Source organism: Hipposideros armiger, unplaced genomic scaffold (genome assembly GCF_001890085.2).
Source record: "Hipposideros armiger isolate ML-2016 unplaced genomic scaffold, ASM189008v1 scaffold_321, whole genome shotgun sequence".
NCBI lineage: Eukaryota > Metazoa > Chordata > Mammalia > Chiroptera > Hipposideridae > Hipposideros > Hipposideros armiger.
Window position 1 is genome coordinate 775,508 of NW_017731671.1, and position 25,721 is coordinate 801,228.

Here is a 25,721-nt window from a genome sequence, read left to right on the forward strand (position 1 = left end):
AGATGGCTCTGTCTTCATCTCCCCCTGAGATCAGAAGCACTGTTACTGCAGGATGCAGAAGGTTCCATCGCATTCTTGAATTCTTGAGGCAGCGTCTCTCAATCTCTCTCTCTCTCTCTCTCTCTCTCTCTCTCTCTCTCTCTCTCTTTCTCCCCCTCTCTCTTCCTCCCTCCCTCCCTTCTCTTTTCTATTCCTTGGTTTCTAGGAGATGCTAAGCTCTTAAAAAAAATATATATATATATATATATATATATATATATATATATATTCCCAGATGCAGTGTGCAGTGGTGATAGGTACAGATCATAAAACAAATGGATAAACTACATTAGTTCAGTTTTCTTTTTCCCTGGTGGTAATTTAAAACTTTTCAAAATTAGAACTAGTGGATATAGAGGAATGGGATGTAAATGTCCATGCATTTCTGTGATCAGAGACCGAGTCCTAAGGGTGGCACATTTAGCATTCTCTGCTATTAGGGAAGCAAAAAATAGTAAATTCAACGGAAGAATGTGCAAAGCTCTGGGATTTGAACAAAAACAGAGCATACCCCGCTCCACCCTGAACATCTCCCTGCTTCCAAACAGGATCTGAACAGATTTCATTTCACAAATGGAAATAGGATACAAACGAATTTTTTCAAAGTGATTTCATGAAGAGTGGGCCTGTTTAATTGGGTTTTTCGAGCCAGGATTAATATTATAAGCTGGGGAGCTCTGGGGTGTGCCCGTGTGTTTGGTTTTGCTGTACCACCTGCCTCCTGGGGGAAGGCAGAGAAAAGTGCCACCGTTCGGACACAATTTCTCTTCTGCCTCAGCCTTTCACTCAAGTTACTTAGAGCCAGCTGGGACCAAGCACCCAGACCTGATCTGAATTATATGTAATGAAGGAAAGATCTTCCCAAGCTCAAGGTCGTGTCTAGAGCATGCCTTGGATATTTTTTTCATCTCTAACTTATGTGACTTTCTAATATGTTTAGCATTTGCCTCTCCTCACCTCCATCCTGCTTATTAAGGTAAATTTGCATAGAAATGGGATCTTGGTTTTCAAGACCATTCACCTGACACTTGATCTCCAGAGGCATCCAGGGTCTGCTGCTGATACCATGAGGGTGACCCACAAACCCCACATCTTAATGTGATGCAAACCAGAAGCAAGGCCTTAATTAGGGGAAGCTTTGAGTGTTCGAGTAATGGGGTGAGTCAAATCAGCAAAGACATTTAGCATTCAGTAAGGAGGGCAGAATACACCTTCCTGGGGAGTGGGTCATCCTAGGTCACGAACATTTTAATTTGCCTTAGATGGATAGATCTTGAAGAAAGTGTACCACAAGTATGCATTTTTGTGGTTGGAAATAAGTTTGGACTGGTGATAAAATTCATACAGTTAGCAATGACATTTTACTTTGCCTTCTGGAATATTTTTTGCTTAATATCTATCTTTGGGATTGGTAATATGCATCTCTACAAATTGCCTTTGGAAGATCAAGGAAATGTGAAAAATCAAAGAAATGAGCCCCTTGCTATCACTGCCATTGCAGTAAGCTTTAATCCCCTGATCTCTGTCTGCTGTGGCCTCCCATCGGCAGCCACCGTCCTATTTACCCAAATCTTGGCAGAAATTCCCACTGAGGGGACAATTGTATTACAGTCCCAGTTTACTGGTCACTTAAAGAAAATTAGGTTTGGGGGTTACCAACCTAAAGGGTTTCAGACATAGGCAAATTTTGCAACACATAAATGCCCAATAGCTTTCAAGACTGTGTCCTGGCAGTGAGCCCTCTTAGCAAAGGATTCGAGGGTCATGAAGAATAAACATCACGTGTCAATGAGAGAAGTTTATAGGAGATGGGAGAAATCAGGAGAGAAGTTCTGCTCATTTTGGCTAGACTGCTTTTGCTGAGGATAAATTCATTCCATCAAACTATGTTAAGACATAAATATGACTTAGTTTAATTTTGTATAAAATTTTGCATCTATTTTTAATGTAATCTCACATCCTTATTAATTGAATATTATGACCCCACATTTTATAGATAAGGAAACAGAGACTCCAAGAGGTTTAGCTACTTGCACAAGATTATACAGCTATTCACCAACAAAACCAGGACTCAGCTGTCTTTCTCTTATATCCCCCACTGTCTTCTCAAAACAAACAAACAAACAAAACTATATTTCATTTGTAGGCTGACTTATTTATCTTTACACAGGTCTCATTTATTAACTAGAAGGGGTCAATATTTTAACACAAAAGTATTAAAATGAAAAATTTTTGAAATGTTCTTGGCGTACACCATAATAATAAAATAAGGAATCTGACTAATTGAATACCCCAACTGTAAAACCAAGATGCTTTCTACTCTCAAACCATGCAGGACGGAAGTTCCCCATTGGGCAGTGCTGTCTAATTCTCTTAAATGATTCAGATGTAAAAGAGACAGTGGCATCTGTCTAATTAACACTGCCTGTTTAAATATAACTGCCAAGGGACAGCCTCTGGACCATGTTTACAGAACAGTCTTTCCAGCCCCTCAGGCCTCAAGTCAGAGATGATAGCAAGTCTTCTTCCTTCCTTGTCAACCGGAAATGGAGATGCCCCAGAAATGGTGATAGGCCAGGACAGGCAAAGGGAGATGAAAGGAAAGGGGTAAGGCATCAATGTTTTTTATTTCCTGCTCCTGGCATCTGGAGATTCAGAGAATGATGCCAGGAAGCAGATCCTAAAGGCTCCGACAGCTCTTCTCAAAAACAAAAGCAAGCACTGTGCGCCTGCGCCTCTGTCTCCAGCCTGGAGACATTCGACCCCTCGCCTACCACCTGCAAAGATGGCTATGCAACACCATCTGCTCTGCTGCCCTTCTCCAGGCGGAAAGACACAATGACCACATTATTTCTCTTCTAGCTACGCGTTACAACATGGAAGCCATCGCCAAGTTTGATTTCACCGCCACAGGTGAGGATGAACTGAGCTTTCACACTGGAGATGTTCTGAAGGTAGGTGATGTGGGGCCCAGGGAGGCCATGGGGAGTTTCGGTTACTCTGGTCTGGTGACTGAGTTAATCTAACAATCCATGCCCTTGTTTCCTAAGCAGTACACACAGTTCCTTTTAAAGAGAAGTTTACCTCAATCAAAAGGGTTCCTTCTGAGCACCTGTATGCCATCTACCAGGTCAGGTGATGGAAATCCAGTTGGCATAAGCCACCATCCTTGTCTTGAGATGCTCGGGGTCTCGGGAGGGGGAAACAAATCCATCCAAAGGGCTCTTAGATGTTCTTATCTAAGAGGTTGGGGAGCACAGGTGAGGAACAAGTGATCCTACCTCTAAAGATGGGTTTGCGGGAACGTGTGACAGCATCAGTTGTCAGGGATGCAATGAAGGTGAGTTGGGCTTTTAGCTCAAGGTCAGACATGAGCAAATCCATGTGGAATTCTGTGGCTGGAACTTAGAAGAGGTGGCTGAGGGTGGGGACAGCTTGGGAAAGGCACTGGAGGAGACATGGCTCAACAGAGGCCATGCACACCTGGCCACTCAGGGGCTTCTTAAAAGCCAAGGAGACCTTGGACCACTCCCAGATTTCATGCCCCACACTTACAGACTGCATCTGAGCCCAATTTGTGCAGACGAGCACAAGCCCTTTGATAGGCCATTGGGGATTCTGTGATGCCAGTGTTCTGTGATGCTCTGGCCTCAGAGCACCCTCAGGTATCCTGATCCCTGGTCCTTAGCAGCCCACATGGGCCATCTCACACTGCCCAGCAGCACTGAGGCCACCATTGTCTCACCACTAAGAATTACACTTGCTTTAGAAAGAACCTTGTCAGTACATGAGAGAGTGACTCAGAAAGTGTCCGTGGAACACAAACCAGGTAGGATGACTTGGTTTGGAACTTGAACACCCCCAGTATTTATCCTTCTAAGTGTTCTTGCCTTGCAAGATCTAGTAATATGGTAGCAAAAAGTGTGCCTTCAATGTTGAAGCTTCTCAAGGTCAAAATGTCTTTGGGCTGCTAATCCAGAGAAAGGTGACCTTCATTTCTTTGGGATCTTACCAAGGTCACAAAGGAATCTGCCACATGGCAAGCAGTTCCTCTCTTCTCTACAAGGTATTGGTGGCCTTGTGACTCTAGCATGTTCTCACTCAGAAGAGGCTGGCAGGGGGCCAACTCCCATCCCTCACCTCCCATTGCAAACAGAACCTAATATCTTGCTTAAGTTTTCCCTATTCCCCAGAAAAGCAAAAGGAAAAAAAGAAGCTTTCCTCAACTCTGCTTCTCAATCCAGCTCCCAATTTCTTTCCTCTCTTATGCTGCCAATGCTGGGAAGGATTCTCTGTGCTGGGTGCCTCCATTCCCTTACATCTCATTCATTCCACAGGAACCCTCTGGAATCCGACTTTTACCCCCAACACTCCCTCAAAGTCTACCAGTGATCTCCTTAATGTGGAATAGAATGACCCTACTAAAATGCCTATAGAATGTGACACTGCTAACTGTCCCTTTCCTGGATCTGAATGGAGCTCTGTCTGACTCTGAAACACTGTCCTCTGCTCTGAATATTTTTCTTTCATGATATCTCTCAAGCAATCCCTTTCTTTGCTAGTGAGGAGCCTAATGCACTAAAAAAGAGCATGGACTTTAGAGCCAGATAAATCTGAGTTTGAATCCCAGCTTACTAGCTGTGTGGCCTTGGGCCAGTCACTTAACCCCTCTGAGCTTTAGTGTCTTTATCTATAATTGGAGGCCATATCTATCTTGCAGGGTCATGGAATGGATTAGAGGTAATGGTGCCATCCCAAAGCAGATGCTTAATAAATGGATACCCCTTTATCAGTATTCCTCATTCCTGCTGCTTCTGACTCTTCAGACTATCGCCACAGCCCCTTGACTAACCTCATCGCCTTCTGTCTCTGCCTCCTTCAATCATTCTACATACTATTCTCAGAGGGACCTTTCTAGAAGACAAATCAGATCATATCACTTCCTTACTCAAAAGCATTCAGTGATTCCCCATTACCAATTGATTGAAATCTAAGCCATCTGGCTCCAATCCACTGCCCAACCTCATCACTCACTCTCACACACACACACACACACACACACACACACACACACACACGCACGCTTCTGCCTCGGAACCCTCACTGATCCTCCCCCTACCTACTGCCCCTGGAAAATTCATCACTCCTTCTTCAGGTCTTCCACAGCATTTCACACACACTTCATTTGAGACACTTGTGATTCCGCCTCACATGACAGCCATTTATGGGCAGGCCGAGTCTCTATGCCCTCATGCAGGGTGCATCCACCTCTCGTTGCTGCCCTTACGCGGTGGGATCCTGATTGCCACTTATGTGTTGGCCACTCGCCAGAGCTCTGTAAGGGTGGGGACCGACCTGCCTCAGTATCTAGAACAGCAGAAAACTGACCCTCCTTGATATATGGTGAGCGAATGAATGATTGATTCTTCCACTGGTCTGTGAGCTCCTGAGGGCAGAACCATGTGGGGGTTGTCTTTGCATCTTCCCAACATCTAACACAAATCACAGCCCCAAACAGGTGCTCTGTACCTCTTTCCTGAATTGTTGAGTTTCTACATGCTCATTAAGAATTCCAACAGAAGGCCAAACCCCTCCTTCTTCTCAAATTCTGTCCATTGCATCTGTAGCAGTAAAGAAAAAAGTGGAGAGGGCTCCGCTGGCCGAGCCTCCCAGAATGTCTGGGTCATGGTGGTTAGTGGTCCTTGCCTGTGAGTCTCTACATGTAACTGCAATGTCTATCCCTCCGGCCAGAGCTGAGGAACACCCAGGAGCCTCACAGTTGTTTTCAAAGCCATCTCTTGACTGAGCCAGCAACCCACTCCCAGGATGCTCTTTTGTGTTTGGCCTTTAGTGCTAAAAGACTAAACAGACTTTTTCATTAGAAGGTACAAAAGATGTCTGCCCATCTCAGCATCAACCTACCCCCTCCAGATGGTAAGCTCCTCAGGGCGAAGGCCCCAGCTTATTCATCTTTGTATGCCCAGCACCTGAGTGCAGACAATAGGTGCTCACTAGGTGCCAATCACAGAATGGTGAACAAGATGGCGGACAGGGAACTCATGTCAAATGACTTGATACCACTTCTTCTGTGAGAGAAACATTTGAAAAGTCAGGAGCCGGGTGTTTCGTGTTCATGTTACAAACCTCTGCACCTGCAGCTGCACACAGCACCAGTTGAATTTGTCAGTCATTTAAAAAAATGTCTCTTGACCCAGTCTATTTCTATCTGCTTCTGTAATATGTCTAACTCAACCTCATTTCTTCCTACTAAAATAACGACCTGAAAACACTAGGAGTTAATCCTACGTTATTGACTTCTTCAGTACTTCAGATTTCTGCTATGCCTCTAAGAGCTGTAATTCCATCCAATTTTAAAATTCTTCCCACCATACATTTTGTCCTCTTTCCACATCTAACCTAGTCTCAGGCCATGTAACCCAGAAATGTATTCTCATAGGCCACATTGTAAGAATTAAGATACAGTAAAGTGAAGTGTCAAACCTCGTGGGCTTAGGCTGAACTCCTTGCTCAAGTTTATGTGATGGGTACAAGAGATAGGGGAACTGAATAGATGGAGAGATGAGAACAGGAAGTCTGGGGCCCTGTGCCAACAACGGCAGGAGGAAACCGCCTCTCCCCAAATACTCTTCTTTGCAGAAGATGGATTTTTTTAAAAACTTTTTTTTCTATACCAAAAATAGCCTGAAAACTCACCTCTCTGGGAACATGATCTCAGGCAGACCAAGCACCAGGTGGTGAAAAGAAATGGCTGACATTGTGCAATAATCTTTCAGTTGTTGGAGGAGGTAGATGGGTGTGAGCCACGATTACTGAAATTACACCTGGTTTCAGGTCAGAGTACCAAGTACGAAGTGTGGTTCTTACTGTGATGAGCCAATTTCCTCATCCCTGCTTACCCTCCTATTTGACATTCGCCACCCAGGCCAAACTCCAAATTCTCATGTGACGGGAGAAAGGGATTCTGAAGCCCTAAGTCCGGGGGAGATGGCATGGAGTGAAATGTCCTCGTGTTCTTTATGTGAATACCAGGCACTGGTACCAAGTTTCCTAGTTCTTCTTCTGACCTAGATTTTCTACTCCCCGCCCTCCTCCACTCCCCTTAGCATACAGATACTCACACGTCCTCAGTGAAACCAACAGTCACATTTGATGTTAGAAACCATAGACTTTTCTTTTCTCAGCAATTCTATAACTCAAATATGGGACACACTTTTATTTCTTCAGAACCAATGATTAAATTCAAGACATACACATAGAACACTTTAACGAACTTATAAAACCCTTCCATGTCCTTCAGAGCTGGAATCCTCCCTCATAAGAACATCACATTTTACAGAATTGTATTTTTGAAAAACAGCATACACTTTCTGAAGGATTTCCAGCTACCAGGGCTTCTTTGATCCTCCCCTCAGCTCTGTGAGGCACTAGCCCATTATTTTTGTCCCCATTTTTCAGATGGTTCATTGGCTTGCCAAAGGTCATACAGCTAGGGACAGGGCCAAGCTAGAAACCAGATCTTCTCATTCCAAGCTCAACGTGCTGTCCCATTCCTTCCACCTTTTGAGGGATATTGGAAATAGGTCATCAGCGCTTCTCAATTACTTAGCTCTCTAATTCTCTTTCCATCTCTGGGAGAGAGAACCCCAGGAGACCCATGACATCAACTCCACCTGCTTTCTGATGACTCTGAAAGCCCAACCTCTCTGCTGAGTCCAGACATAGGTCTTCCACTGCTCACTGAGCTTTTCTTCTCAGACAGTCCCAGGGGCAACTTGGACTCACCCACTTGCAATCTGAGGCCCATGAGTTTTTCCTCAGACCTGCTCCTCCTCCTGTATTTTCTATTTTAGTAAAGGCATCACCACCCACTCAGTCTCCCAAGCCAGAAATCCAGAGCCCTCCCAAAACCCCCTTTCTCCCTTAGCTCCATGAATACTCATGAAATCCTGCCCATTTTGCTTCCTGGCTCCTCTACAATATGTCATCGCCTCTTCTTAACCCAGATCCACTTCATCGCTCACCTGGATACCTACACTCGTCTTCCTACAGTTTCTCCCTCAACTTTACCCCTTCAGTCCATCTTCACACTCAGATGCAACACTGTTTCCTAATGCTAATTCTCACTGGATTATTTCTCTGCTTTAATGGCTCTCATAAATTTCAAAATAATCCAAACTTTTCAACATAGGCCACAAGGCCCAGTGCCCCTGGTTTCTCCCTCTCTCTACTCCTGGGGCCACGACCTAAGCTCCCGCCAGACTGAGGCAGTTTGCTCCCAGAATGCACTGCACTTCCTCATAGCCCAGAAGTGGTTGTCTCACCATCACACTTCTCCTGGGTAACTCCTGTCATTGACTGGGCAACCCAGATGGCCTCTCCTCCAGCAGTCTTTCCTATCCATCTTCCACTTTCCCCTTCATCATAGCATTTCCATCAGTTAAGACATTTTCAGGTACAAAAAAAAAAACAGAAACTAAAAATGGTTTAAACAATAACAAAGATTTATTATTTCTCATCCAAAGTCTAGAAGTAGGCAGGCTGGCTAATTCAGTGACTCAGTGACATCATCAGGGTTCTTTCCATCTTTTTGCTCTGCCCTCTTCATTTTGAATTATCATTCGAGTCTATGCCACATAACTTTAGAAACATTCTCAGAGCGGGGTGCGAGCAAATACTTGTCTTTTAATGGTGACACATTTTCTGAACTAACCAGAAGCCACATAGAGCCAAATCTGGCAAGTCACATGAGTCATCCAGGTAGGTGACAACATTTGGGATCATGGTCAAGGTAGGCTCAGACAGTAACAAGACAAAACTTCTGGTTTTGCCTGTGACCCGGCTCTAGAAGCAAGTTTAGATAAAGCTTTCCAGATGCCCCGAGTTGTGTCCAAATTGTGAAAACACGCGGAGGTATGAACACTGTTACTGTTTTCAAAGCTGGCCCCACTTAGATGTTTGAGTTTTAATCTGCTTGTTTAAAAAAAAAAAAACAAAAAACTAGAACACACTAAATTTTTAAAAGGTTCCTGGTTACCTGGCAGAGAGGAAAAAACATGGAGTAGCCACCTTTGCCTTCCCGCCATTGGCCCAGACAACGAGCTTACTGTGTTGCGGTCTGGGATACATGAATTTCCAAAATAGAAAGAGAAAGGGATTCAGGGAAGCCCCCCCAGTGCTGAGTCTGGAAGGCCACGCCATGGTGGGGTCACAGGCAGGGGTGGGTGGCTCTCATGGACAGAAATAGCTTGGGGTCCAGAGACACTAAACCCCAAAGTTAACCCTGCTGCTCCCCTACTACAGCAGCTGTGTGGTTTCTTTGATGTATTTTCCTCTAAATCCAAAAGGGTGTTCTGCACCCTGTAGCCCCTTTCTTTTGTTTCTTGGTGTCCTCCCTACAGTGTCTTTGTCCTTCATTCTCTTCCGTGTAGATCTTGAGTAACCAAGAAGAATGGTTCAAGGCAGAGCTTGGAAGCCAAGAAGGATACGTGCCCAAGAATTTTATAGAGGTCCAGTTTCCCGAGTAAGTATTTCCAGCCTGCTGAGAGGGGCCTACCCACATCCCCTCCCCCCGCCTTACTTCTCCAGTAGGCGCTAAAATTATCCATACACACCCAAGATACTGTAAATAAAGGTTGCATCTGGAGAGGGAACCATGCCACTGAAGGCCAGGGGTGGGAGGGAGATTTGCATTTGCATTCTCTTTTGGATTTTATACCATGTGCACGTATCGTCTATTTTAAGTTTATAAACTAAAAGCATCTATAATTGTAGTCACAGGATTTCTAAGAATTCCAGTGGGGGTGCTGTGGGCCACTCTGCTTCCAGAGCTGCTACATCAAGGCAGTTCTCCATTATCTCCCAACCCACCTTTCATCCTAACTGGGATCCCAAATCGCCCTCGGCCCTAATCAGGCATGTGGATACTCCCTGTCTTTTTAAAACCATGCTGGCATCAAAGAAAAGAGTCAGTGAGAGAAAAGGGGAAAATCTCTTCATAAAGAGGAAGTGAGAAATTGAGATTGAGTCTCGTAGGTCTCAAGAACTGACCACAAGGGTTAGATAGAAATCTAATCTTGTCTGAGCATCAGGGACTAGCCCAAAAGGCAAAGGTGTGCTAGAAAACCAAAGTGGTATTGGTGACTCTTGGGGGAGATGCAGCAGCGCCTCTCATCATGAACCAGGACTGACCACCGCACCAAAAGAATGACCACTGACCTCAGCTGGGCCCTTGATGCTGTCCTGTAATCTTCGGGATGACCGCATCATCATACCTTGCCTGCTCTCAAACCTCCAGCCTCTCCCCCACCACACCCTCAGCTGACAGCCTTGCTTCCAGATTTACTGAGACAGTGGAAGCCACCAGAAAAGCCCCTGTCCTCCAACCCCCACCTGACTCACTGCGTCCACCCACCTCCTGCAACTGCGCTCAGACACTGCCTTTCCTGCTGCTATTAAGGAAGGAACTGCCTGTCTGTGCTTCTAGCAGAAATTCTCCCCCCTCTCTTTCCCACATCAACTTTCTTTCCCTCTCTGTTCCCTCATTCCCGTCAGCAAACAAAGATGCTGCAATTTCTCCCATCTTACCAAAAACCAAAACCAAAATACAGCAAAAACACTCTTGTACCCAAATCTCCTTCTAGCTACCTCTGCACTTTTTCAGAAGAAGTGTTTATATTCGCTGTCTCTAACTGCTCCCCTCCCATTCTCTGTGGAATCCCCAGGACTCCCTCGAACCCTTTTTATCGAGCAAGGTCCCAGTGGTCGATTCTCCATCATCATCTCAGCACTGTTTGATGGGGGACCTTTCCCTCGCTCCCGTTGACGCACTTTTCTCTCTTGGCTTCCGGGACACCCTTCCTCCTGGTTCTTCTCCCACCTTCCTGGCTGCTCCTCGCCCGTCCCCTCTGCTGCTTTCTCCTCCTCTTCCCAATCTCCCTTAGGCTTAGAATATCCCCCTCCCAGTGAGGGCCTCTCTGTCACCATATTTTAAATTCCTCCCCCACTCCCCATCTCTCCTGTTTGTTTTCATTGTCTCCATGGCATTTATCATCATCTGACATACTATATATTGTCATTATTCTGTTGTTTACTGTGTGTCCCCCACCCCTCCCCACTAGAATGTCAGTTATATGAGGGCAGGAGCTCTTATCTGTTCTGCTCACTAGTACATCCCCAGTGTCCACAGGAGGGCCCAGCACTTAAGAGATGTTGAATGAGTGAATGAATGAATGAATGAATGAGTGACTTTAGAATGATATGTAATATTGAAACCCTGGCCACTTATATAATATGTAGTGTGTGGACATTTTTGCAAGTCTTGAAAGAAGTCACTTATCAAATTCCAGTTGAAGGACAAGTGTGTATTTTCTAAACAATCCCCTCACTGCTTGCGGCCTCATCTGAAATAGTGCCTCTGAGGTATAGCTGCTGTGGAGCACGTCCCATTCTTTTTGCCATCCCCATTATGTTTCCTACACCAGGCAATGCTGTGGTGGTCACTGGTCAGCCCCATAGGGTTGTGTGGCAAATACACTGGCAAGACCTCCAAGCAAGCGACCACCAGAAACCCTCTGCTCCCAGTCCCTCAGAGCCCAACCTTCCCTGCACCCCCTGGTCTGGAATAAGGACAGCCCCCCTGCCAGCCCTGCCTGTTCAGGCTCCTAAATTCTAGAGAGCACAGGTGATTCTCACAAAGGAATCACAAGCTGTGGCCCGTTAGACATTCACCTTATAGGGGAAGCACATACCAGTCTTCCGTTGGCAGCAATTAGGGCAGCCGCCCTGGAGCAAAGGGGCACAGTCCCACCTTTGGCCTCTGAGTGATTGCAAACATTTGTTTCCCTCTCCTGTGGCTGTGGAAGGTTTCTGGCCTCCTGCCCTGAGGCTGTAGCCACCATTGGCCTTGCCTCTGTGGAAATACTTGGCCCTTTTCTGTTCTAGGTACTTTCTCAGTAGCGTCTTTGCTGCAGACATTTCCCCTGCATAACTAATTATTGGCTGAAGGCAATTTTGCCATTAAAATAAGATAAATAACTGTTTGACAATTTGGGTTCTTTTTTCTGGTTTGGTTTCATTTCTCTATTGATGAATCAGTCAACTGCCATAAAAAAAAGATAAAATAACGGGTTGACAGTTTGATTTTGATTTTTTTGTTTGTGTGGTTTCATTTCTCCGTTGACAATCAATCAATTGCCTTAGGCAGACTTAATGCATTTAAGCTTGTTGTCAGTTTGGTTTCATTTCTCCATCTACACGTTCTCACAGTTACTCCCATTTTTATATTATCTATAAATCTTAAGCCCTCATAATGGTCTATCCAGTGGTGAGTAGACGAGTAGACATGGTGGTGGTCTTAAAATCGTTATTGACAATGATTTGCCCCAAGAATTAGTTTCTTATTTTGAAACACTAGTGGGAAGAGAAAGAGAGGCCAGGGCCCTCTTTGAGGGTGCAGAGTTGAACCCACATTTCCCATAGTACAAAAACAAGTGCTTAGAAGGGCCGGCTGAGTGGCTCAGTTGGTTAAGAGCTCGCTCAAGAGTTTGAGCTCTGAGCAACAGCGGTTCGAGTCAGCCCGAGCTGAGTAGCCGTGAGCTGCCAACAGGTGGCGGGATGGCTCAGCTAAAAAAAAAAAACAAGTGCTTAGATACAATCCACGAAATAAAATCAGTTACCTGCGTGGTATTGCCAGGAAGCTACACACGTTTTAAATACCAAGGGTGCCCGAAAGAATGTATACACATGACTGGTATTCATCTTTTATTATCGGTATATTTTGAGTATTACAATTTAATACAGTTTTTTTCCTTTCTTAAAGTGTGTATACATTTTTTTGGCACCCTCTGTATCTTAAATAAAGTCTCTTTAATTATGTTCTTTAACATGTTGTGATTTTTATCTTTTTTTACGGCAACATTGCCTTACCATCAATTAGTTTTGCAGTTAAAATATTTAAGGCGAAAAGTGCTTGTGGCAAAAATGGTTGCTGCAAAGTTGTTTACGGCAAAAGCTTACGGTGAGAATACTGACGGCCTTCTTCATACATACCGCGCCACCTGCAACAGCTCCTGGGGGCTGCCACTATCCCCACCTCCCCCTTGAAAGAGCAGCTTCTCCTCATTTTCTGCTTTTCCACAATAAAGGTTATTTCCCCAGGAGCTGGCTGTGTAGACGAGGCTCTCTGGCTCCTGCCAGCCCCTCATTTCCAGGTGCGTGCGCAGGGCTCCCAGGGGGCCTTGCAACCTCTGCCCAGCACACTGAGCAAAAAAGCCCTTCTTGCACCACCCACCCAGGGAGCACGGGCCCCTGGGCTGTCACTCTCCTTCCAGGCCAGTGGGGTCTCTGCCTGCCAGACTGCAGCCAACGCCCTTCCCAGCTCCACCCATTTGCCCCCCACCCCGTGCCCTCCTGGCACATGGGGTGTCCCTGCAGCTTTCCTAGCAACATCCCTCACGTAGCTGCCAGCAGGCGGCCACTTCCTGCAGTGAGTCACTCCCACACTGTCCCATTCTGGTGCAGTGGCACAATTCCACGATTCAGGTTTTCTGAGCTGGAGAGAGGCTTCTCCTGGAGGAAAGACCAGAGAGGGAGCATCACAGGGAACTCACCTGATGTGCCCGAAAACTGCCTGGAGCATTTGTTTGGGTTCAAAGGTTCCTGGCCCCTTCTCTTTCTGCTCTCTCCTGAGCAGCGTCCCCAGCCTCTTTCCCAGTGGGTCATCTCTCCTCCACTTCCCCCCTCTATCTCTCTGGCATCTCACCAAGATCCCCTGGTTTTCTCTCACCCAATAGATGGTTTCACGAAGGTCTGTCACGTCACCAGGCAGAGAACTTACTCATGGGCAAGGAGGTTGGTTTCTTCATCATCCGGGCCAGCCAGAGCTCCCCAGGGGACTTCTCCATCTCCGTCAGGTACTGGCCATTCCCGACGCTGCCCTGACACAGACTGCTAACGCCATGAGGTGATCTCTTGCATGTGACCTATTGGTTAGAAGCATGGTGGCCAAGGGGCCCCAGCATCTTATCAACTGTGATGCCATCCATTTCCTTCCCATAACGCATGTGCATGGGTTTGTGGCCAAATTATGTGTACATTCATCTGCCTCTTCCTCTAGTCCAGGTGCTTCTGGAAGGACAGGATTTTTAGCTACTTCATCTTTGTGTCTTTTACAGGGCTTCATACCCAGCAGGTGCTCAGTGAGTGTTTGTGGAAGGAAGTGGGGAGGGAGAAAGAAGGCAGAACTCCCAATTGTCCACATCCATCTTGGGGTCCAAATCTTAACTTTTTCTTTTACTACTGATGGATGTCTGAAGAAGGGTCAGAGAGAAATAAAAACCCCAAGTCACTGCTGTAGGATACATATGGAGTTGGAGGTGGCTGCACAAAAGGAAGGACTACCTCGAATGCATTGTAATGCAGCAAAACTGAGAGCAACAGAGCAGAGCCCAGGACGGCTGGAGGCAGGGACTGTAACAGCACAATCTCGGTAACATGCAGCTCCCCAGAGGAAGTGAGTGAGTCAGTCCAGGTAGAAACATGACACAGCCCCACACTCAGAAGCCCCAAGGCTGAACACACTTCTTGTGGTCAACGTGTCGGGTTGCAAGTCACGTATCAGATTTGGTGACCACATGTGAAAATGCAAGAATTAATGCCAATTACAGTATAGGAGGAGGATGACAACCTGTACAGTGAAACCTACTGTCTAGTTGACAGGAAATGCTGGTTTGAACTATTCAATATGTTTTGAAAGGCATGCAGCTTGAGTGCTTTAAGTCCATAAATCCAATCTTGGGTAATAAACTGAGGTCACTTTACTATTTAGAAAGAATGGATATTTGAAGGAATAGGTAAGAGGGACTTACGAGATGTGATCAAAAAATGCAGTGAATGTTTAATTTTTTTTTAAATTTATTAGAGTAAAAGACACATTGTCATTATCCCCCTCTCTTCGAACACACTTATCCCATCATTCTTGCCACTCTCTGAAGCTGTTCTGGAAGTCCTCTTTTGCGAGTGTCTTTAGTTGCACTGTCATGGCTGCCTCGATGTCCTGAATCATTTTGACTTTGGGGAAAAGCCAGAAGTCACATGGTGCCAGATCCAGTGAATAAAGTGGATGAGGACACACCATGATGTTTTTATTTGACAGAAATTGCCCTACCAGAAGCGATGTGTGACATGAAGCATTGTCATGATGGAGGATGAAACTGCCCATTTCTCAGGCCGTTTTCTATGTGCATTGTTTCTTAAATGCTCTATTAAGCCCTTATGATATTCAGAGTTCACCATACTGGTCCTGGGTACAAACTCAGCTTGCACAATTCCATCAAGGTAAAAAAACACAACATCACCTTGATGTTAAATCTTGACTGACGTGCTTTTGTCACATGAGAACTGGGTGATTTTCAGTGAGAACTCTGAGCCTTGGTCGAGACGGTCATAACCATAGACCCAAGTTTCATCTCCCATAAGGACATGTCTTAAAAAGCTGGAATCTGAAGTGGCATGATCGATTGTGCAACTCCAATGAAATTGACAAACACTGTTGCTTTTGTTTGACAGTCAAAACGCATGGAACAAATTTCACACTCACTCGCCTCCTGTTCAAATCTGCTGTTAAAATGTTTTGAACAGAACCATTAGAGATGTTCAGATCCTCAGAAATTTCCCTAATAGTTGATCGACTATTTGCTCGAATCATTTTTGCTTACTCTTTCAACATTATCTTGGGTTTTTGATGTTTAAGGACATCCCAATCCCTCCTAGTCTTCAATCGATTCATAACCATTATGAAATCACTTGAAGCATTTGAAAACCATCTTCATGGTCACTGCAGCATCACTAAAAACTAATTTTAACATTTCATGTGTTTCTTTAGCACTTTTTTGCAGTTTGAAACAAAATTTCATATTAATGCATTGTGATCCATGATTTACGGCACACTTTAAAACACACCTTCTGTCAACCGTAGCTCACACTCAACTGACTGCACTGAACAAGTTGAAACTTGTCATACACTGTTACTAAGGTTCGATGCACCGCTTCCCATATTGAAGATTCCTGCCTATCTGTCCATTGGATGGCACTCGGCAGCAGCATTCATTGTATTTTTTTACCACACTTCATACAAATAATGGGTCAACCATTTATATGCACATGAGCCTCTAAAGTGCTCAAAAATTACTTGATCTTGCAGTCTTGCTTAAACTCTTGATTTTCCTTAACTAAAATTTTCTTCTTCACAGTTTGGGCAATGACAAATTTTAGCTCAGGCCAATATTGATGTATCACAAATTCTAAGCTTGTTAGGTCTTAATTAATACAATTTTGTTCTGTTAATAAATCTTACAAGTCAAACCTATTTTGTAAGGGCCCTGATTATAGACAGAACCAAGTGAATTGTTAGATTTAAGGGTATCTCTTGGTGCCTTTGGTTTGCATGAAGTTGATGCTGGCTTTTTCAGCTAGGAACTACAGTTTATGTTTCCTCTATTAAAGTTAATTCTACAAAACAGGCAGCCTTGACTTCTGCCAAAATCTTCCCCTGCTATTGAGGCATTGAAGCTTCTTGTTATGGTGATTATTACCATAGTCATTATTACGTCTTCTGTAGAAATGTAGTATAATGTATTCCAGAGCAAAATCGTTTTTATTTATTTATACATCTGCTTTCTGTCACAAGCACAGATAATTAAGAGCCAATTGTAGTTCTATCACTTAGCATTTGTTAAGGGTCTGAAACACGAGCTATATCCTTTTCTCTGACCCTCTCAGAACACTCTCCCTCCATCGGCCCAGATGACCAGCTGCAACCCTGCCATCCATCCTCTCAGCTCATGAGAGTGAAAGGGTTAATGTGTCTCACTGAGTCCTTTGACCCAGAGGCAGTGGATGAATAATTATACCACAAGGATGTTTCCTCCTTCTCACCCAGATGTGAGGGTAATGACTGTGAGTTGAGCCATGTGGTGTTAGAGTGAAGAAAACATCTGTTGATGGCCAAAACCAAGGGGAAGGCCATGCAGTGATTGCAGAGTGTCGGTTACTATCCCAGAGCTGCCCAGCAGAGGTGATGCATGGGTTCACCTGGCCATGAGCAGAGCCCACCTTATAAGATAAGACTGAAGATCAGAATTCCTGTCCCCTCTGAACATGGACAACGAAGTCCATCCCCAAGAAACCTCCACTAACCTTCACAGGTGTCTTTATTCTGCCACACTGTAAATTCTTGACTTTTCTGCTGGATTGGGCAATTGGTACCATTAATTAGCACCAGTTAATTTTTAGATATAAATGTATGTCCATTTGACAAATACACTTGAAATCTGAAGGACAGTGACTTGGTGAGGAAGAAAGACTGAAGGTATTAGTAAAGGTCCAGTCCCGTTCCTGATGAAAAAAAATCCAATCTCTCTAATCCTGGTACAAATGTGCCCCATCCTTTGTGAGTCCAGCTACTGTCAAAATGTGCTGACCTAAAAGAAGTTAGCAAGTGTACATGGTGTGACAGGCCCAGCTCACTAGACTGGAGTCAGAGGCCAGCTCTTGCCTCAGCTCTGCCATTCACTGACAGTGACCTTGACCAAGCCCTCTAACTCTCTGAGCCTCAGCGTCCTTAGCTGTAACATAGAGACATAAGGCTAAACAATTTCTGAGATCCGATTAAAATTCTACAATTCTGTACAACACTTCCCCACCCCCAAAAGCTCCAAATGCTTTGCAACCTTATTTATGCAAAACATAAACCAAGAGCTCTCCCTTATGTAGAGAACAAAGTATGACAAGTGTCTTATCGTCCAGAGCTAGTGTAGGGCCTTGAAGGAGCTGGTTCAAAGTATTTCTGAAAACAGAAAGATAATGAGGGCTTAAAAAATCCCTCCCCTCTGAGTCTTAGCAGAGTCTTTAGCATACATAGTACAGGACTCAGGGGTTGCCACATTTCAAATAAACATTATAAAAAGGTCCTTAACCTCTAGTTTTTAAAGCACTTGGAATATTTTCTTCTTGTAATAGGTCGGCTCCCTCTTGTGCAGCCTGTGTCCCGAGTGGTCCTTTCTGAATCTGCCCCTGGAGCTTGACTGGGCTCCTCACCTTCTTAATGATAGGGAAGCCACCCATATCTCCATGTCCTGCCCTAACAGAATTCTGGCATCCCTGGGCGCAGTCAACCCTGGGGGCGAGGACATTGTCACCACGTAACAGTTTGGATTTGCCTCGATCTCTAGGCATGAGGGTGATGTTCAGCACTTCAAGGTCATGAGAGACAACAAGGGTAATTACTTCCTGTGGACAGAGAAGTTTCCATCGCTAAATAAGCTGGTGGACTACTACAGAACGACTTCCATCTCCAAACAGAAGCAGATCTTCCTGAGGGATAGAACCCAAGAGGATCAGGTACGCTTCAGATCCCCGTCAGACCAATCTAGAGATCCCAGGCAGCTGGAGTCCTACCAGGACCACCATGATGAGGCGTTTGATGGGCAGGTCCTCTGGCGATTCCAAAAGGCAGAATAACCTAAGTCAGATCTCAGTTTACTTGCTAGCTTTGTGACTTTGGAAAGTTCTCCAATCCTTAGTTTCCTCATCCATAAAGTCAGGATGTTAGTGAGAGCTGCCTCATAGAATGGCTGCGAAGGTTAGGAAGGTAACATGTCCCCTTCCCTTACATCATTCCTCATGACAACTGCAAGCACTCAAGGTGCAGTTGCTCTTATATGGATGCTGTTATTTTGTTACTCACAGACATTACTACATCATAATTGTTTTGGCCTAGCTAGAGCTTTGTGACAGGGTTTGAGGTGGGGGGAGGCATTGGAGGAGAAAACTGGACATGGAATTCTTGCTCTTGGAACAATTTGGAATATAGAATATTGTTTTCACAGAAAATACATCCAACAGACCTGGCTTTAAATCCTGACTTTATTGCTAACTATTCTTATTACTTAGCCCAGTTCAGTAACCTTTCTGAGCATCAGTTTTCTCATCTGTAGAATGGAGACAATATAATGCCTTCCTCGCTAGGCTATTGTGAGGATTAAATGAGATAATACAGTTATAGCACTTGCCACGGTGTCTAGTTCATTGTAGGCACAAAGAAAATATTAACTTGCCTCCGTAAGCCAATTCACACATACACACACACACACACACACACACACACACACAATTTATAAAATATTTTTCAAAGAAAAAAAAAATATATATATATATATATATATTTTTTTTTTAGCTGAGCCATCCTGCCACCTGTTGGCAGCTCAGCGGCAGCTCAGCTCAGCTCAGGCCAGGACTCAAACCACTGTTGCTCAGAGTTTGCACTCTTGAGCGAGCTCTTAACCAACTGAGCCACTTGGTTATTTCCTCAAAGGAAATAACATGGTTATAAGAGACAGGTATTATAGGAGGAAGCATTGATGGAATAATTGAAATTCCAGGGGCAGGTTATTTGAAAAGGCATTGAGACTTTCAAAGCAACACGTGCTTTGGGGAAATAAAGAAAACCATCCCTTTCAAGTAATCGCCTGATTTTAAGCCTGAGAAATTACAATCAAAGGAGAAAGGGGGGTTCCTGCCAAGTGCACACAAAAGTTCAGAAAGAAAAACAAAGGTTAACCAAGACCTTGTGAATTATTTCAACCGGGAAATGGACAGAGGTATTAATTTACTAGGACGTGCATGCAGAGATAAGAGAAGCAACATAAAACTGCATTGAAGTGGATTAAATAAGCTCATATCTGTAAAATGCTTAGAACAGTGCCTGGCATATGCTAAGCCCAGGGCCCTCTGTAATTGCTAAATAAAAATAACTAGAAGTATCTCAGATTCATGAGGTTGTAGCATTAGGAAGGCCCTGCTCCTCCCAACGTGCCCAGTGCAGGCCTGGTTTCCATGGCTGCAAGAGTGTTGTGTTTGGGTCTCTATCACCAGGCTATAAATGACAGTTCAGAATGATGCAAAGTCAATAGCAGAGCTTATCTGGAGGGTAGGATGTCCACCAGTGTGGCAACATGCGATAAGGAGTGGTGGCATTGTGTCAGTAAAATAGAATATTTAAGCCTGATTACACAGAGAAAAACAAGCCCACAAGGAATGGACTAAATGGGCACCATGTGGAAAGTGTCAGTCTGCGAACCAGAGACCTGACATCCCCAAAGTAGAAGAATCTGAGAATGCAGAGGCCACTTCTGAAAACATGAGGGCCTGAAGCATTGGCTCTCTTTCAGCTGCGCCTCACTCACTCTTCATCAGCTGTTTCTTGGAGCCGCCATGAACAAAGTCTGGAAACAGCTGCCTGAAACGTGGGGTAGGGCCAGGAGATGCAAGAGGAGGAGGATGGATCCACATCATCTTTGTTCTCTCCCAGGGTCGCCGGGGCAACAGCCTGGACCGGAGGCCCCCAGGAGGTCCACAACCACACCTCAGCGGCACTGCAGGAGAAGAAATCCGGCCTTCCATGAACCGGAAGCTGTCAGATCACCCGCCACCCACTCCCGCGCAGTACCCCCCCGCCCCACCACCCTCACAGCAGCGGTACCTGCAGCATCACCACTTTCATCAGGTATCCGGAAAAAAATGAACCCGGACACAGTAAAGTGGGGAGAAGGGCCTTCTCTCCCCCAAGGCTCGGGCCCTCTCGTCCCTAATGCCACTTAGTATGTGAAAACTCCCCGCAAATGCTGGAAACAGCCATTGCAAAAAGCACTGGGGGTCTATTGTATTCCCCAGACTGTTTGGGGGTTGGGGGGAGTAGGGAGGAACATCCCAGGCCCAGCCCACCCTCATTAGGTCTCACTGAGCTCATAAAGAAGGTCCTGGGCCCCCAAAATGGCAGAAATATGATATGGAAACTGCTTTGGCAAAGAAAGAAGCCTCTGTGAATCAAATGGCTCCCTGCCTTAACGTACACACGCGCGCGTGCGCGCACACACACACACACACACACACACACACACACACACACCCTGAGGACTCAGTGAACAATGGCTTCATTTTCCTCTCCCCACAATTTCAAGCCTATTCATGTCCCTTAACCCACCTGGCTGTCCAGATCCACAAGAAAAAAGGATTAACACCTCCAATGGAGCCTTGCTTATTTATTTACTTATTTATTTATTTATCCCCCACCTTGTAACAGATGGGTTTTTAGGCGGCTTACCGAGAGGGACAATACAGCCAGATAACATCGTTCCTAAATTCCTTAGTAGGGCACACAGAGTCTTTGTGAGCTGCCCATATCTGTTTCCCCAGCCTCAGCTCCTGCTACCTCCCCCTATTCCCCAGACATCCCAGCAACTGGATGGTCCATTGAGTTTTCTCCCATGCCTTTGAGGCTTTTTATATGCTGTCCCTTCTACCTGAAATGCCCTTTCCGGGCCAATCCTACCCTACCTTTAAAGTGGAGTTCAAGCATCACCTTCCCTATGAAGCCTTCCCAGATTACCCCAGCAGACGCATACCTGCTCTTTGCTCACTTATCACTTACATGTGCATGGTTCCTTCTCTAAACTGACGTTCCAGGAAGACAGGGACATTCTCTTTCCGGCCACATATCCCCAGTGCTTAGTACAGGACTAGATACATGGTAGGTGCCTGATAAATATTTCTTGGTTGAATGAATAAAACCTGCCATCATCTTTGCCTTCAGAATCTAAGGTCCCTTTGTCATCCTTCCCTCCATCTAGGGTTTATTGTCATCATCAGCAAGTATTCTTGCAACATTGGCTGTCCATGCATCCGAGCAAGGCCCTGGGGGAGCCTGTGAGGGATGCTTCTGGCAACGTGGTGACGGGGCCTCTGTTGTGTCTGTTTCTAGGAACGCCGTGGAGGCAGCCTTGACATAAACGACGGGCACTGTGGCGTGGGCATGGGCAGCGAAATGAATGCCGCCCTCATGCACCGGAGACACACAGACCCAGTACAACTCCAAGCAGCCGGGGTATGTGAACTTTCCCTCTCTGAGCTCAGTGGAGGAGGCAAGATGGGCGGTTGGAGGAACAGTCTTCCAGGAGAGACATCAAGTTGCATGGAGCTCAAATAGAGGTGGTAGGAACCCAGCCAGTAACTGTGGGGGGAGAGCTCCGGGGTGGAGCTGATCCTAGCCTAGCACCACCCAGTCAGTCGTTCTCAGTTTGGCCATCGGCCTCGCCCTTGCCCTTATATTTCTTGGCTTTGGTTCTAGCGGAGGGAGATCTGTTGCCTTTATCACTGAGATCCATCTTGACTCAGTTGCGCTAGGACCGAGGGCTGTTAGTTTGGGCACACTGCCATCCTGTTTGTCACTTGAGGAAAATAAAAAGACCACCTACTGAAGTAGGGAGAGTAGTTCTCAAGGATTCTCTTGGGGCCTTGGAGAATAACATCTCTTGTCAGCGAAAGTCCTGAGTCTCAAGGGTGACCGCTGAGTTCCGATGGCTTCACGCTCAGAGCTGTGCATCCAGTGTCTGCTTTCAGTTGCATCAAGGGCTTGAAATGTGCCTGGAGAGCCACGCATCATCCTTCAGGGCAGGCTGCTTACAGAGGACTTTGTCTTGATGCCAAAGCCAGCAGAGGCTCTTCCGTGTGGACGTGGCTCTAAAGGACAGCCTGGCCCTCCCCCAGCTCAGCAGGACCCTCTGTGTTTCCCCCAACAGCGTGTGCGGTGGGCCCGGGCGCTGTACGACTTTGAGGCCCTCGAGGATGACGAGCTGGGGTTCCGCAGCGGAGAGGTGGTTGAGGTCCTGGACAGCTCCAACCCGTCCTGGTGGACTGGCCGCCTGCACAACAAACTGGGCCTCTTCCCTGCCAACTACGTGGCCCCCATGATCCGATGAAGCTCTTCTGGAGGGATCAGAGGCTTTTGTCTGAAGCTGCCTGCAGAGAGGGAGCAAGGAAGGAAAGCTGGAACTATGTCTGCCTACATGTGTGTGTGTGTGTACACATACATGTACACTGTACATGCCTATGTATGCACACATTTTATAATAGTAATTTATTGGCAATTTAGTTGGTTAACTAGTTGTTATGAAAGGAACTCGGGTAGAGGATTATATCGCTACTTGTTTTTCTACTTCCCACAGCGGGTGTGCGGAAGGTGGTGGGGTGTTGGGAGTGGGGGGCAAAGAAACAAAACTGAAATTCTTCCCGTCCTTAAGATGGCGCCGCTTCCTCCTCATCTTGGGAATTTTCACTGAGTAGCTCTGCAGAGACCAACACTGAGGCGTGGGTTGTCAGCAGGGTGGATTCAGACTTGGTGGGGCATGTCCTGCTTCCCTGCAGGCCCCACTCACCTGGAGGGTTTGCAGGGCAGCTTCCTTCTTGTTCTCCAAGGATGAGTACTGCGGGGCCAGAGTCAGGATGCAGCTGCGCAAGTCTGGGCTGGAGCGGTTAGGGCGTGAGGGCACGGCTGAAGCACCAGCTTCCCGGTTGGCCTTCAGCCAAGACCTTCCTCTTCCTCAAATGAATGCTCCTCGGTTAACCCTCTTCCTTGTGGCTGACGTGGACAAACAGAGACACTGTGAGGAGTCGAGCACTGGGAAACGGAGAGGTTTTCCACAAATCTCTCCGTGGCCTACTAGGATGTAACCTCTGTGTCCCTGGCTACCAAGAAAGCAGCATCCTAGATCCTGCAAAGTGCTTGCAGAAGCCCTGGCTGAGAATTATGGACGTTAGAGCCATTGTTCTGTGGTTATGGGGCGTCTCTTCAGGGCACTATCTGTTTTCCCTCTCAGTTTTCTGTATTTCAAAGATGCCTTTCCCAGTGGCGCAGAGAGAAGCCCACCTCACAAGAGCATTGACTAGTGAGTGACTGGCTGACTGGCTGGTTGATTGAACGTGACCCTGAGAGGGAGCTGGCTTGCAGATGAGTTTCCTGTTCCCCTGACTGTTGGACCCCTGCTGGCACCTTCCCCCCACCAAGAGCTGCACCTGGGAGAGGAACCCCACTACCACTCTCTCTCTCTCTTCAGCCCTTCAAAATAGAATTGTGTTCCCTAGCGCTCACCTGGGAGCGTGAAGCACAGACCAGCATGGCAGGGAGAAAGGACAGTGGAGAAGAAAGCTCAGTGTTACAGGGGAAACTGGGAGCACACAGGTCTACACCGAGGGCACGGAGAAAGTGTGTTGGTGTTGGGTGGGGGGTTGGGGGGAGTGTGCCCTGAGACATAAAAGAAAGGGTTGGGTTGAAAGTGTTAGTGAGGGAGCATGGGGGGTGAGTGGGGATCTGTTCCTTACATGTTCCCCAACGCTTCCTGCTCTAAGGAGGGACGGGGCAGCCATTATCAAAGGTGATATAAGAAGAGTTTATGACTCCGAAGTAAATGTCAGTGTAACATAGGCCGTGTCTCTTTGACTCTGAATTCTGCAGTTCTCTGACCCGCACATCACCTTTAGAGTAAAAAAACAGAAGAAGGGACTGTGGTCGGCATTGAGAGAGAAGAGAAAATAGCCTGAGAGATGCAGGGAGAATGAGTGAGGAGGGTCTCCAGCCTCTGAAAATGAAAGCACGGGGAGGAAAAGGTAGCAGAGACATTTCAAAAGACTGAGAGAACAGCATGAGAGGCACAGAGGGCGGGAAAGAGAGCAAGAGGTTAAGTGGGACAGGTGAGAAAGACGCTGGAATCAGTGGGCAGCGAAGGTGCCGGGAGGAGAGGCAGGTGGGGAGGAGGCATTAAGGTGGAGAAATGAACACGGCAGAACCAGGGGGCAGCCACCCCAGGAATGAAGGTAAGAGAACAGAGGCAAAGGGGACTGAGTAAGCTATTTCTGTGCTAGGTAACATGAACATAAATAAAAGCCAAAAGTAATGTTTGATTTTACAGTATTTACAAACCTTGTGCTTTAAACAGCCCACAGCCTTCATCTATTTGTCTGATTATGTGGGAGAACCAGCCCCAGTGAAGACAGAGCGAACTGATTAGGTTCTGGCCTGGATTTCATGCCTTGAAACACTTCTCAAGAAAGCAATAATAAAATAAGGGCCCTTGATTTGCCAGGCTGTGCCTGGTGTCTGTGTGACTCACCCCTCAGATGGGGGCAGGGGTCACCGGCCTACAAAGGCTGACCACGCAGTGTGGACAGAGCTTTCAGAGCCCCTGGAATTGGACCTTCTGTTTCCCCCGGAGGCCATGTGGGAGTTTTGGGGTTTTTTTAATTTTATTGGGGAACAGCCATGGTCATTGGTTACACATTGCTTTCATGCTACAATGGCATCGTTGACTCTTTTTAAAGAGGGCGCAGCGCACAGTGGCCCATGCGGGGATCAAACCAGCCGCCTTGGTATTATCAGCACCACGCTCTAACCAACTGAGCTAACCCGTCACCCCTGTGAGAGTGTTTTTAATTGAGGTGCAAAAACAGCCTGCTCGTCATGCAGCTCAGTTCAGAAGGAAGAGTCTCTCTAACCACCCAGAGTAATGGACCCTTGGGGACCAAGCTAAGAGGACAAGGACCAAACAGCACGCTGTGGGGAGGGGACAATGCCCCTCCTTGGCCTCTGTGCTGCCTGGGGGTGTCCCTGGGGAGTGTTTTCTACCTGACAGCCTTTCAGTGGGCGTGTCCACCCAGCGCCTCTCACCAGCCATACAACCAGGAAACAGTATGTTGTCTCTGAATTGGACCGAAATACCCTGCGTGACTTGGATTCAGGGAACTTCCCAAGAAAATCCAGTTCCTGTTGGGCCAGT

At 46.3% G+C, this 25,721-nt stretch overlaps 1 protein-coding gene across 7 annotated transcripts in view; it reads left to right on the top strand.

The window, feature by feature from the left end:
• GRAP2 (GRB2 related adaptor protein 2) overlaps positions 1–24,159 on the top strand; it is a 63,318-nt gene extending 39,159 nt beyond the window's left edge. For 5 of the 7 annotated variants that reach the window (XM_019660528.1, XM_019660533.1, XM_019660532.1 and 2 more), the window contains 7 exons: positions 2,902–2,993; positions 9,489–9,580; positions 13,851–13,970; positions 18,288–18,456; positions 20,426–20,620; positions 21,875–21,997; positions 22,692–24,159. In XM_019660528.1, the coding sequence (XP_019516073.1) occupies positions 2,916–2,993; positions 9,489–9,580; positions 13,851–13,970; positions 18,288–18,456; positions 20,426–20,620; positions 21,875–21,997; positions 22,692–22,871 (957 nt within the window). In that variant the 5' untranslated portion in view covers positions 2,902–2,915 and the 3' untranslated portion in view covers positions 22,872–24,159. Of the gene's footprint in view, positions 1–2,901; positions 2,994–9,488; positions 9,581–13,850; positions 13,971–18,287; positions 18,457–20,425; positions 20,621–21,874; positions 21,998–22,691 lie in introns of those variants that run through there. The other 2 variants (XM_019660534.1, XM_019660535.1) reach the window with 2 other exon arrangements.
• The last annotated feature ends 1,562 nt before the right edge of the window (positions 24,160–25,721 follow it).